Below are 14,615 nucleotides of genomic sequence, written 5' to 3' on the forward strand. Positions count from 1 at the left end.
CTGAGCTTCAAATGAGTAGCTGAGGTTGTCTGTGAACCACTAGCCTCCTGTCTCAGCCTCCCAAATGCTGGGATTACAAGCGTGCGCCACCATGCTCAGCTGGCAAATACAAATTTCTAAAACGATATTATATGGTCCAGAATTTTGAATCAGAAACCTAAGACAAAAGGGGGAAAAAGATGGGGGCCAATAATTCTGACCTATTTTTTGATGAGCACAATCTCATACCAAGCCAAGTAATTATTCCAAACCAGCTTCATTATATTCAAAATTCTTTCAGGCAGGTTCAGACCCAGTCTCAGCAGTGTAGTAAGGCTATCAGTAACTTAATGACACCCTGTTTCCAAACAAAATATAAAATAGGTCTGGGAGTGTGGCCTGGAGGTAGAAAGCCCCTGGGTTCCATCCCCAGTACCACACACACACAAAAAAATTCTTTTAACAAATGATGTTTCTGTGGCAAGTCAAAATAAACAAGAGTTGTCTGTTCCTCAGAAAAGTATGAACTAGAAGCCCCACAAGATTTCATTCCATCTGTAGGATATGTTTTGTCAGCAAAATGAATTCTGATCCAGGTATTGTTTCAAGAAAAGGTTATCTTGGATGTTTTTGAAGTGTACGTCCCAGATGGTTGACAAAATAATCTTTTTTAAAAGAGAGGTTATAAAGCCAGGCATGATGGCACACACTTGTAATCTTAGCATTTGGGAGGCTGAGACAGGAGGATCACGAGGACAGCCTCAGCTCTTTGGTGAGGCCCTTTGCAACTCAGTAAGATCCTGTTTCAAAAATAAAGAATAAAAAATAGGGCTGGGGGTGTAGCTCAGAGGTAGACTGCCCCTTCCATCCCCGGTACTGCAAAGACAAAAGAAATAGAAAAAGAAAAAAAAAAAGAAAAGCTATACTGTACATTAGTATACATTAGGTAAAAGTAATTATTATATACTAAATGTTTAACTTTCAGCTGTACAATTCACATGGAAGCAGGCAACTTATATGACCTGACCTCCCCAAACCTCGATTTCCTTCCCTATAAAATTAATATCTGAATTTTTACCTCAGAAGGAAGTTATGTGTATGAATGTAATAATGGGTGGTGGCGCACACTTATAATCTCAGCACTTCTGAGGCTGTGACAGGCGTATCGGCCAGTCTAAGCTACTCAGGGAAGCCCCCTGCAACTTAGTGAGACCCTGTTTAAAATAAAGAATAAAAAATAGGGCTGAGGGCATAGCTCCGAGGTAGAATGCCCCTGGGTTCCATCCCCAGTACCCCCGCCCCGCGCCAAAAAAAAATACCCTAGATCTATTCTCCAAGAAAGTGAGTCCAGTCCTCAAGAGTTCCAAAATGTCCACAGTTCATTCTAAGCTAAGTAATGAGCAAATTAAAATTTAGAGAGCACTGTTTGATTTTGTCCACTTGAAACCAATTATAACCAGCTACCATTCACCCATTCTCTGTTGGGAAACAGTCACCATGTTGGTATGCCGTCCAGAAAAGTGTCCAATATAAACTGTTCTTGGAAAGAGGTTTAAGTACCTCCAAAATTATTGTCAGAGAATCAGTACCTAGGCCTGGTGTGTTTTGCTGAATCCCAGGATGGTTGCCCTAGGTTTAAATTGAGTTCTGGGGTGGGGGTGAGCATTTTATCTCAAACCCTCAAGTTCTGTAACTATTTTGCCCAGATGAAAAACATTCAAAACAGGAGGGGGAAAAAAAATCCCATGTACTGATGCTGGCTAAAAAAAAAAAAAAAAAAAAAAAAAAAAGGCTGTAAATCAAATACAGATGCTACTCCACTTACCTGCTGAAAATACAGTTACATCGAAGATGTATTCGCTATGCCTAAGGTACTGAGCATCAGAGTTTAGCCTCCCCAGCCCTAAATACGCTCAGAACACACGGCATTTCCCTACAGTTGGGCAGAAAGCTCGCTATTGCAGAGTCACCGTTGTAAAAGTCAAAATCCCATAATAAACTACAGGGCCATAGGCAGGGAACCATCTCGACACACGCGGATTCCTGAGCCTTAGTCCCAGAGCACGATTCGCTTCCTGTTACATGGCGCTCCTCACAGGTCACTTAAGTGATACGTAAAATGCAAGGCTAGACAAGTTGATTAGGACCAGCGCACACTCCCTGCAAATAGTAATCAAACAGCGACTCCAGGGGCACCTTCGCCGCGCTCCCCGATGGCTCTATTTTTTTCTTCTTTAAGTGTCTCGACATATTTATGGAAAAAGCATATTTTCAGCATACAGGTCAACATGACTTTAACCTGTTCAATGCTGAGTTTATTTTCTTATACCTGAAAAGCATTCTATGCAGCATCAAAATGGAATCACATATTGGCAACTGAATGTGTATACATAAAGTCTAAGAAATGGTAGTAGCTTTTCTGATTAGATGTCGGTTCATTTTATTTTATTCATACTAGAGACTGAGCCCAGTTCACCTCTGAGGTATACCCTGAGCCTCCCCTTCCCCACCTCACCCCTGCATATATATATATATTTTTTTGGGGGGGGGTGGTACTGGGGTTCCTGGAAGCCCTTCTATCTCCACGCTACACTCCCAGACCTATTTTATATTTTTTATTTGGAAACAGGGTCTCTTAAGCCAGCGAGTCTGGCTCCGAACCAGCGCGATCCTCCTGTCTCCGCCTCCCAAGTGCGGGGAATACAAGCATGCGCCACTACTCCCGGCTATTTATTTATTTCTTTATTATTTATTTTTGTGGTACTAGGGAAAAAATCCAAGGACCTTCTACCTCCAGGCTCTACCCCCAGACCTATTTTATATTTTATTTGGAAACAGGGTCTCACTAAGTTGCTGAGAGCCTTACTAAGTAGCTGAGGCTGGCTTCGAACCTGTGCAATCCTCCTGTCTCAGCCTCCCAAGTGCTGGGATTACAAGCGTGGACCACCATGCCTGGCACCCTTTTATTTTTGAATCTTTGCTATATTCCTCAAATTGTGGAGGCTGGCCTCAAATCTGTGATCCTCCTATCTCAGTCCCCTAAATCCTGGGATTGCAGATGTTTGCCACCATATCCAGCTTGATTTATTTTATTTAGGGTGGGGGTACTGGCCATCGAAACCAGGGACAATCTACCTCTGAGCTACACCTCCAGGCCTATTTTTTTACTCTTTATTTTGAAATGGAGACTCACTGAGTTGCAAAGGGCATCGCTAAGTAGCTGAGGCTACCCTCACACTGCCATCCTCCTGTCTCAGCCTCCCAAATGTTGGGGTTACAAGCGTGTGCCACCAAGCCCAGCTCACAGTTTTATTTAATTTGGAACAAGGTCTCACAGAGATGCTGATGGTCTTACTAAATTGCTAAGAATGTCCTTGAATTTGTGATCCTCTGGTCTCAGCCTCCCAAGTACTAGGATTACAGGCATGTGTCACCACACCTAACTTTTATTTTATTTTATTTATTTATTTATTTTTATTTTTTTTTATTTTATTTTATTTATTTATTTTTTTTTTTGGTGGTACTGGGGTTCCTGGAAGCCCTTCTACCTCCGGGCTACACTCCCAGACCTATTTTTACATTTTTTCATTTGGAAACAGGGTCTCCTAAGCCAGCGCACGTGGCTGGCTTCGAACCCGCGCGATCCTCCTGTCTCTGCCTCCCAAGCGCGGGGATTACAAGCGTGCGCCACCACGCCCGGCCTAACTTTTATTTTAAATATACCAAGTGCTACAGAAAGATTTAAGGCTGAGAAGGCGCACATTAATTTAAGAAGATTACGCCAGGCCTGGTGGTGCGCACTTGTAATCCCAACATCTGGGAGGCTCAGACAGGCAGCCAGCCTCAGCTACTTAGTGAGGCCCTTTGTAACTCAATGAGACCCTGTTTCAAAATAAATAAAAAACAGGGCCGAAGGTGTAGCTCAGAGGTAGAATGCCCCTGGGATCCATCCCTGGTACTGCAAAAAAAAAAAAAAAAAAAAAAAAGAAAAAGAAAGATTAACAAGAAGATTGTCTTTATCTAGACGGGCATATGCTAGGATTATATTAATAATTAACAGTGGCAAAGGGTTCTATCAGGGTTTTACATAACTATATTACTCTACAGGATTCCTCAAAGATAAGAGAGTAACACTGGGAAAATAAGGACATACAACTGTTATGAAATAAATATCTTATAAAGCCCAAGTTATTCAAACAGTACTACAATCTGTAAGAAAACTCACAATAATTTTTCTATGGATATTTCTATCCTAAGACTGTTTTAATGGGCTTTCTTTTTATTATTTATTTATTTATTTTGGTGGTACTGGGGGTGGAACCCTGGGGCTTTTCTACCTCCGGGCATATTTCATATACTCCCAGACCTATTTTATACTTTATTTGGAAATAGGGTCTTACTGAGTAGTGAAGCTGGCTTTGAACCTGTGCAATCCTCCTGTCTCAGCCTCCCAAGCTCTGGAATTACAAGCATGTGCCACCACCCCGGCTTAATGGGTTTTATTTAAAACACTTTCCTAAATATGGAAATCTGAATTTTCTGGGTGGCTGCTTCAATCATGACAGACCTGGGTAGTAGGATGAGGGACCAAGAGTTACTACATGGGCTTGTACCTAGGACAAACAGAAACTTTCAAGTGTGCTTGTCGTTTAACACACACTATGTTCCACAGCAAAGCAAATATATCTTACACATTTATCCCATAGCATAAATCAAATTTAACTTTCATCTTTTTGGACAACTCACCAGTTTGGACCACCTTTACAATTAACTCGGGTAATTTTGTAGTAATTTGCTCACTGGATGAGAGGGGGCATTTATTTGGTCTTTTCTGTTAAACATGAAATCAGTAGAAAAGTTTTAAGTTTTGCAGGACTGGGAATGGAACCCAGGGGCATTTTATCTCCAAGCTACACCCCAGCCCTATTTTTTATTCTTTTTGTGTGTGGATGGGGGTACTGGGGGGTGGAATCCAGGGGCTTTCCTACCTCCAGGCTATACTCCCAGACTTTTTGTTATACTTTATTTGGAAACAGGGTCTCACTAAGTAGCTGAGGCTGGCTTCAAACCTGTGCGATCCTCCTGTCTCAGCCTCCCAAGCAGGGGGAATTACAAGCTTGCGCCACCACGCTCGGTTTAAGTTATAAAAGTTTTAAAAAAGAATAACGATCACACTTCTATCAGTTCTCCTCAGAGTAGCTCTGCAGAGAACAGGTGGTCAAAGTATTTATTTCCCCAAAGACCGAGCAAAACAGAGATAAAAGAAAACAGACGTGCATAAGTGTAGAAAACGAACACCCAGCCGAAGTTTGGAAAGTTATTTGCAAGAGTTGACTGGTGCAAAGGGGGGGGGGACTCAAAATATGCTCAGACTGTCGTATTATCCCCACTTCTGACAGGGATTTGAGTGACGTCACCACCAGTCTTCCTCTGCTGTGCATTTGAAAGAATATTATTTGCTGAGGAGCCTGTGCGGACCTAAAATAATTCAGAAAGGAAAACAGTGGCACACGTGTGTTTCGCTGACAAGAAGCCAGCAAGACTTGTGCCGAGTATCCACCTCGGAGCCCCGCAGGCCAGGCCAGGTTTCACTTCCCAGGTGTTTACCCTGCGTGCCAGCTGCGGGAATGCCCCAAACCCAGGAGCCAGGCAGGGCGGCCCGACCCGAACGCTCAGATCTGCTTTCTGGGTCATCAAAGTTAAATCTTTGTTTTCATAGACCACAGAGGAAAAAGAGTCAGAGGGAAAAAAAAAAATTAAGAAAGTTTGGCTTAGGAAAAAGAGAAAGTAGCGTGCAGGGAACAATTTGAGAAAATCTCTGATGGCTCCAGCAACGAACACCCCGTGTGCAGTTCACCCCTAAAAAAAAAGAAAAAAGAAAAAAGAAAAGGAAGGAAAAGAAAAAGAAAGAAACGCGATGCCGACTTTGCATGCAGGAACTCCTCAGGAACTACCCTCTGCTTTCCCAGGGAACAAACTTTCCAGGCTCACAGCCACACCCCCACCCGGAGAAGGAGAGGCACTCACCGAACAGAGACAGGACCCCGCAGACGGTCCAGACGACGAGAGACAGCCCCACGCTGCCCGTGTTCTGCAGCACGCCCTTGGGGGAGATGAAGATCCCGGCGCCTATGATGGTGCCGATAATGATGGAGATGCCCCTCAGCAGGGTGATTTTCTGCTTGAGGACCACTTTCTCCCGCTCCAGGGGCTCGCCGGCCCCCGCCGCGGAGGGCGGCCCCCCGGTCACATTCCCCGGCAGGTAGCCTCCTTTGAAGATGGTGGCTACGACGGGCTTCCTGACCATAGTCGTGACACGGGAGAGGGAGGGGGAAAAATGAAACGGGGAGGAAAAATCAAAACAAAACTTTCAACCTTCTAGTGTCTCTTGGTGTGACTGGCCGGCCGCTTGCACTCGGCTTGCGGGGCGTCTGGGCGCTAGAGCGCGCAGGTAAAAACTCTCAGGTCGATTTTTCTCCTTCCCGGCTATCTAGTTACTCCTGGGGGAGCACCTGTGCGCTGGGGTGTCTCTCCCTCAGCCCTGTGGCTGTGGCTTCCCCGCAGCCCTATCATTACAAACCAGCTCAGCTTCCTCTTGGGCTGGTATTTAAGCTACTGCCTGTCACACCAATTTACTCCAGCTACATGATGATGCAAATTCTCCAGGTTTGCATCAGCCGGGAGAGACCGCTCCGGCATTAGTCAGCTTTTTTTTTTTTTTTTTTTTTTCAAACAGTAGCAGCAAGTTGCTTCACTGACCTAAGCTCTTCCCGAGAACAAAGCTCCAGCGCGCACAGACACACACACACACACACACACACACACACACACACACACACACACACACGCACGCAGGATCGGGATCTTAACCAATCCAGAAGAAGTTAATTCCTAAGAGACCTTCCCAGAGTTTTAAAGCAACTCCCCCTAAGGCACAAAAACCCTTCAAGGGACCCGGTAAATGCAAAATGAAACAGGAAACTTATTCAGTTTCTTGAAGGACTTTCTTGAACGCAGCTGTAAAGAATGTTTTGCACACAATTACTGGGCTAAAAGAAAGTACCCCGAAGTTGCGTTGTTTATAAAGACCTAACTTTAACAGTTTACGGCCAACTTAAAGTTTTTTGCGTTTCCAATCAACAGGATCAAATCTAAAATATACAACGCTAGAAAGATTCCACACTCCAGCGCTGCTGCCGGTGCTACGCAAGTCTTAACAACCGCAAGTCTCACTTAACACTGAAAGACCAAATGATTTCCTAAGACCCACGGGAAGCTGGTACTTAAGATCATCGCGTGAGTGTGATGCGTTGAAAAATCACGGAGACTCCAGAAAACAGTCATTTGGCGATTCTCACCAGCACTCGGTGATTTTCCCAAGTCAGTCAGTGCAAGACACACACCCTTCTTGGGCACCGTGTTCCTTCAAGTTACCAAAGAATTCTACTTTAGAAGTTAAGCAATGATTATCACATAAGAACTTGAGTGGAGTGAAAATTGGAAGGGGAACAGGCAGAACAGTATTTGTAGAGGCAGTGATACCGTGTATGATTTTTTTTTCTTGGATGTCACCAATAAAGAAATGATAGATGTTCCAGAGGTTAGATAATGTTTAACCTGACTTAAACATTTTACAGTATAAGCCAGGCATGGTGGCACACGCTTGTAATCCCAGCACTTGAGAGGCTGAGACAGGAGCATCACACAGGTTCAAAGCCAGCCTCAGCTACTTAGTGAGGCTCTCAGCAACTTAGTGAGACCCTGTTTCCAATAGATCTGGGAGTATAGTCCAGAGGTAGAAAAGCCCCTGGGTTCCACCCCCAGTACCACACACAAAAACATGTAAGCTAAGATCAAAACATTTACACTGAAATAGTCTAATAGGCAAACACTTTAAAACTTTCTCAACCAAATATCTACTAAAACCAAATATCAAAAGGAAACAAAACAAAACAAAACCTAGGTCTCATTTTTGGCTATGGTTAGATGCGGTTTGAAATTTAAAGAAAAGATTTAGAAGCGGGGCGTAATGGCGCACACTTGTAATCCCAGCATTTGGGAGGCTGAGACCTGAGGATCACGGTTCGGGGACAGCCTCAGCTACTTAGTGAGCCCTTCGCAACTCAGTGAGACCCTATTTCAAAATAAAGAATAAAAAATTGGGCAGGGGTGTAGCTCAGAGGTCAAATGTCTTTGGGTTCCATCACCAAACCCACAAAAAGAGAAAGAAAGAAAGAAAGAAAGAAAGAAAGAAAGAAAGAAAGAAAGAAAGAAAGAAATATTTAGAAGACATCATTTCCCTAAAGCTACATTTATACACACCATTAAACGTGTTTCTGAACTTCTGAACAAAAAGCAAGAAACAACAAATCTATGAGTGAAAGGATGGATAGGGCTGGAGTGTGTGGGGGAGTGGTAGGGAACTTCGGGATGATACAAAAAGAAATAGCCACTAGAAAAGGAGGCTAAACAATCACAAGAAAGTGAAGGACTGAGCCTGGCACACTTGTAATCCTAGCATTTGGGATGCTGAGACAGGAGGATCACAGTTCAAGGACAGCCTCAGCTACAACTCAATGAGGCCCTTTGCATATTAGTGAGACCCTCTTTCAAAATAAATAATAAGTCAGGCGTGGTGGCACACACTTGTAATCCCAGCATTCCAGAGGCTGAGACTGGAGGATCGTGGTTCGTGGCCAGCCTCAGCTACTTAGTGAGGCCCTCTGCAACTCAGTGAGACCGGGTTTCAAAGTAAAGAATACCAAATAGTGCTGGGGGTGTAGCTCGGACGTCAAATGCCCCTGGGTTCCATCCAGAGACCCACAAAAAAATAAAATAAATAAAATAAATAGGACTAGGGGTGTAGCTCAGAGATAGAATGTCCCTGAGTTCCATCCCCAGTACCAAGAAAAGAAAAGAAAAGAAAAGAAAAGAAAAGAAAAGAAAAGAAAAGAAAAGAAAAGAATAACTAGGAAGTAATCAGGATACAGAAGGGACTTTAGAAAATAGAGGAGAAACTCAGTGGAGCAAGGGCAGTGGTCCAAGGAGGGTTGGTGGTGGAGGGGGGAATTAACAACAAAGGCACTCCCCTTCCATTGACATTGTATACAAGTGTGAGAATACTAACACCAATCTCAGTATCCTATATGGGGAAGGGGAGGGTACAGGAGGGAGCCCAAGTCAAGAGGAAGCTCTCCAGTGCTTATCACTCTGAATTAAGTAATGTTGTGAGACTACAATGCACCATAAAATGGGTATTTAAAAAAAAAGTAAGTGGGGTGTGGTGGCTCAGGCTTGTAATCCTTGCCCTTGAGAGGTTGAGATAGGAGAATCACACATGTTCAAAGCCAGCCTCAGCTACTTAGTGAGGCTCTCAGCAACTTAGTGAGACCCTGTTTCTAAATAAAAATATAAAATAGGTCTGGGAGTATAGCCCAAAGGTAGAAAGCCTCTGGGTTCCACCCCCAGTACTACAAAAAAAAAAAAAAAAAAAAAGAAAGAAAAAGAAAAGTAAGCCGGGTGTGGTGGCCCTTGCTTGTAATCCCAGCATTCAGGAGGCTGAGACAGGAGGATCTCAGTTCCCTGACAACCTCAGCTACTACTTAGTGAGGCCCTTTGCAACTCAGTGAGACCCTGTTTCAAAATAAAGACTTAAGCTGGGTGTGGTGGCGCACGCTTGTAATCCCAGCATTCAGGAGGCTGAGACCTGGAGAATTATGGTTTGCGCTGACAGCCTCAGCTACTTAGTGAGGCCCTCTGCAACTCAATGAGACCCGGTTTCAAAATAAAGAATAAAAAATAGGGCAGGGGGTGTACCTCGGAGGCCAAATGCCCCTGGATTCCATCCCCAAGCCCACAAAAAAAAAAAAGAAAAGAAAAAAGAAAAAAAAAAGAGGGCTGGAGGTGTAGTTTGGAGATAGAATATCCCTGGGTTCCATCCCAGTACTGCAAAAGAAAGAAAGAAAGAAAGAAAGAAAGAAAGAAAGAAAGAAAGAAAGAAAGAAAGAAAGAAAGAGAAAGAAAAGTGAGCTGAAAAATGTTAGAGCCATTTTTTCTTAATACCTGAGAAAATTATACCACATCAATGCTTTACCATTCAAGTAACTGGGGCTACATAATATGTTTCTGCATTATTCATCTAGAGTCTACCTGGTTTTGGATATACCAAGTGAGGGTCTTTATAAAGTCAAAATTAATAAATCCTCTCAGCTGTTACATCTTCCAAAACATTTAAAATGGAAGTGGTGTATGCCTGTAATCCCAGAATTTGGAAGGCTAAGACTCCTGGACCACAGGTTGAAGGTTAGTGCATCTTAATTTTTTTTTTTTTTTTTTTTTTGCGGTATTGGGGATGAAACCCAGGTACATTATACCTCTGAACTGCACCTCAAGCCCTATTTTTTCTTTATTTTGAAACAGGGTCTCACTGAGTTGCAAAGGGCCTCACTAAATAGTCAAGGATGTCCGCAAACCAGGATCCTCCTGTCTCAGCCTCCCAAATGCCGGGATTACAAGCGTGCACCACCACTGCCGGCAGTGCATCTTAGTTTACTGAGACTCTGTTTCGATATAAAAGGGGAAAAATTGGGCTGAAAATATAGCTCAATAGAGCACCCCAGGGTTCAATCCTCAGTACCATAGCTAGATGGATAAAAGATTAGATAAACCGGGCATGGTGGCACAGGTTTGTAATCTCCGCGCTTGGGAGGCGGAGACAGGAGGATCGCGCAGGTTCGAAGCCAGCTGTGCTGGCTTAAGAGACTCTGTTTCCAAATAAAAAAGTATAAAATAGGTCTGGGAGTGTAGCCCAGAGGTAGAAGGGCTTCCAGAAACCCCAGTACCACCAAAAAAAAAAAAAAAAAAAAAAAGAGAGAGAGAGAGAAAGAGAGATTAGATAAAAGCTGGGCTGGTGGTTCATGTTTGTAATCCCAGCATTTGGGAGGCTGAGACAGAAGGATTGTGGGTTCGAGGACAGCCTCAGCTATTTAGTGAGATCCTTTGCAACTCAGTGAGACCCTGTTTCCAAATAAAAAAAAATAAAAATAGGTTTGGGGGTATAGCTCAGAGGTAGAATTTTGGGTTAAAATAGGAAAAGAAGAACTCAAACTCTCACTATTTGCAGATGACATGATACCTAGAAGACCCAACAAACTCAACCAAAAGACTTATAGAACTGACCAACAAATTCAGCAAAGTATCTGGATACAAAATCAATCTTTTCTGTACACCAACCATAAATCCACTGAAAAAGAAATTCAGAAAACACTTCCACTCAAGATCTCCCACAAAAAATTAAAACACTTAGGATTAAACTTAACCAAAGAAGTAAAAGACCTCTACAAAGAAAATTATAAAACACTGAAAAAAGAAATTGAAGAAGATCTTAGAAGATGGAAAGATCTTCCATGTTCATGGATAGGCAGAATAAATAACATCAAGATGGCTAAACTTCCAAAAGTTATCTACAGATTCAACGCAATACCAATTAAGTTACCAAGACCATTCCTCACAGACATAGAATAATCAGTCCTTAAATTTATTTGGAACAACAAAAAACCCAGAATAGCCAAAGTAGTTCTCAGCAACAAAAACCATTCAGGAGGAATCACAATACCTGACTTTAAACTATACTACAAAGCTACTGTAATAAAAACAGCATGGTACTGGCACAAAAACAGATACATAGACCAATGGAGCAGATTAGAAAATTCAGAAACGAAACCACACACATGCCAACTAATATTTGACAAAGGGGCCAGGACAGTCTGTTCAACAAATGGTGTTGGCAAAACTGGTTATCAATATGCAGAAAAATCAAATTAAATCCCACCTTCTCACCTTGCACAAGAGTCAATTCAAGATGGATCAAAGACTTGGAAATTAGACCAGAGACCTTGAAGCTCCTCGAAGAGGGCCTAGGTCCAACACTGCAACACATTGGCACAGATAATAATTTTCTCACCAAGACCCCAAAGGCACAAAAAACTAACAGACGAATCAATACATGGGACTGCATGACACTAAAGAGCTTCTGTTCAGCAAAGGAAACTGCCAAGATCCTCAAACAAGAGTCAACAGAATGGGCAAAGATCTTTGCCACCTATTCCTCAGACAGAGGACTAATATCCAGAATATACAGAGAGCTCAAGAAAATCAACACCAAAAAAAATACTCCAATTAAAAAAAACGGACACGCGAACTTAGTAGACACTTCAGAAAAGAAGAAATTCAAATGGCTAATAATTGGCAATCAGAGAGATGCAAACCGGAATAAAAAAAAAAAAAAAAATAGGGCTAGGCATGTAGCTAGCAGGTAAAATGCCCCTGGTGTCCATCTCCAGTACTGCAAAAAAAAAAAAAAAAAAAAAAAAAGATTAAAAAGAACAGAAAACTGGCTGGAGTGGTACAAGCTTGTTATCTCAGTACTTGAGAGCCTGAGGCAGGAGAATCTGCACTTTCAAGGCTAGACTTAGGTGATTGGTGAGGCCCAATTCGTATTGGGTGTGTAGCTCAGAGGTAGAATGTCCCTGGGTTCCATCCCCAGTTCCACACAAAAAATAAATAAATAAAAAGATTAGCAGGGCATGGTGATGCAGGTTTAAAATCCCAGCATTTGGGAGGCTGAGACAGGAGGGTCGCGGTTCACAGACAGCCTCAGCTATTTTGTGAGGCCCTTTGCAACTCAGTGAGACCTTGTTCCAAAATAAAGAATAAAAAATAGAGCTGAGGTTGTAGCTGTGGTACTGGAGGCGAAACTGGGGATGGAACTCAGGATCATTCTACATCCAAGCTACAACTCAGCCCTATTTTTTATTTTTTATTTTGAAACAGTGTCTCACTGAGTTGAAAGGGCCTCACTGAGTAGCTGAGGCTGTTAGTGAACCTCGATCCTCCTGTCTCGGCCTCCCAAAAGCTGGGATTACAAGCGTCCACCACCACAAGTGGCGTGGATGATAGATAAATTTTAAAGAAGGAAAAGAGCTGGGCGTGGTGGCGCACGCTTGTAATCCCCGCGCTGGGGAGGCTGAGACAGGAGGATCGCACGGGTTCGAAGCCAGCCTCAGCTACTTAGTGAGGCTCTCAGCAACTTAGTGAGACCCTGTTTCCAAATAAAATATTAAAAAAAGGTCTGGAAGTATAGCCTGGAGGTAGAAAGCCTCTGGGTTCCACCCCCAGTACCACCAAAAAAAAAAAAAAAGGAAAAAATGTTTCAATATTAAATAGCATTCTTCTTTGTGGATATATATATATATATATATATATATATATAGAGAGAGAGAGAGAGAGAGAGAAAGAGAGAGAGATGTCCCCATAATATTCTTCATATATATATATATATATATATATATACACATATATATATACATATATATGTGTATATATATATGAAGAAACATTGTTAAAGTTAGCCTAATGGATAACAAGTAAGACACAGTCACCCTCCAAGTTCTTGCAACACTTCACAGAGCTACTGAAGACACCAAGAGATTTCCTCCAACCACCCAGAAATGTTCAAAACAAAATGCATGTCTAAAAGAAAATGTTGAGTTGCTTTAAATGCTAACGATTCCTTTTAATCACCAATCCTAGACTTATAAGATCGGAATGGTTTTCGGATATATGTGCATCATAAAAATAAATTTGAATCAAATAAATTATATTCTCTGCTTTTGACCCTATTTTAAATATCCCTGTCAAGCCGGGTGTGGTGGCGCACGCTTGTAATCCCCGCGCTTGGGAGGCTGAGACAGGAGGATCGCGTAGGTTCGAAGCCAGCCTCAGCTACTTAGTGAGGCTCTCAGCAACTTAGTGAGACCCTGTCTCCAAATAAAGTATAAAATAGAGTATAGCCCAGAGGTAGAAAGCCCCTGAGTTCCACCCCCCAGTAGCACAAAAAAGAAAAAAAATATATGTACACACACATATTATATATGTACACACATATTATATATTATATATTATATATTATATATTATATATTATATTATATATTATATATTATATTATATTATATTATATATTATATTATATTATATTATATATTATATATTATATATTATATATTATATATTATATATTATATATTATATTATATTATATATTATATGTTATATATTATATATTATATATTACATATTATATATTATATTATATATTATATTATATATTATATATTATATATTATATTATATATTATATTATATATTATGTGTGTGTGTGTGTGTGTGTCCCTGTCAAATTAAGAGACTATTCAGTAATTACTTTGGTGCTTAATGTGCCCAGGCAATAGCCCCAGTTCCCTAAAAACATCTCACAGATGAAAAAGACATGATATACCGTGGCACCTACCACTCTGTGGGAACAATTTCTGTCCCATGGTGATAAATTTGGTCATACCTGGCCCAAAATAATCATCTCTCTGCCTGTAGTCTATTGAAATGTGATCTGAGCTGATGCATTCCTAAAGAGAATGAGAATTACCCCTCCTTGTCCGTTGGAGTAGGAAATACGTGACCCTGGAACCACTGGCAGCCATGTCTCCAACCAGGCTGCCAATCTTTGTGAAACAAGAGAGAACACGCAGAGACCAGACGTATTAACAGAGTCTGGGATGGTGGAGCCAGGCTGGTGTGGAT

General features: G+C 41.9%; 1 protein-coding gene across 1 annotated transcript in view; it reads right to left on the reverse strand.

The window, feature by feature from the left end:
* SLC7A11 (solute carrier family 7 member 11) overlaps positions 1-6,286 on the reverse strand; it is a gene marked incomplete at both ends in the record, with an annotated part of 86,181 nt that extends 79,895 nt beyond the window's left edge. The window contains one exon of the mRNA XM_080698050.1: positions 6,007-6,286. Coding sequence (XP_080554176.1) covers positions 6,007-6,286 — 280 coding nt within the window. The remainder of the gene's footprint in view (positions 1-6,006) is intronic.
* Between the last annotated feature and the right edge of the window lie 8,329 nt (positions 6,287-14,615).

Source organism: Muscardinus avellanarius (genome assembly GCF_963383645.1).
Source record: "Muscardinus avellanarius genome assembly, chromosome: 6".
In the NCBI taxonomy this organism is placed as follows: Eukaryota; Metazoa; Chordata; class Mammalia; order Rodentia; family Gliridae; genus Muscardinus; species Muscardinus avellanarius.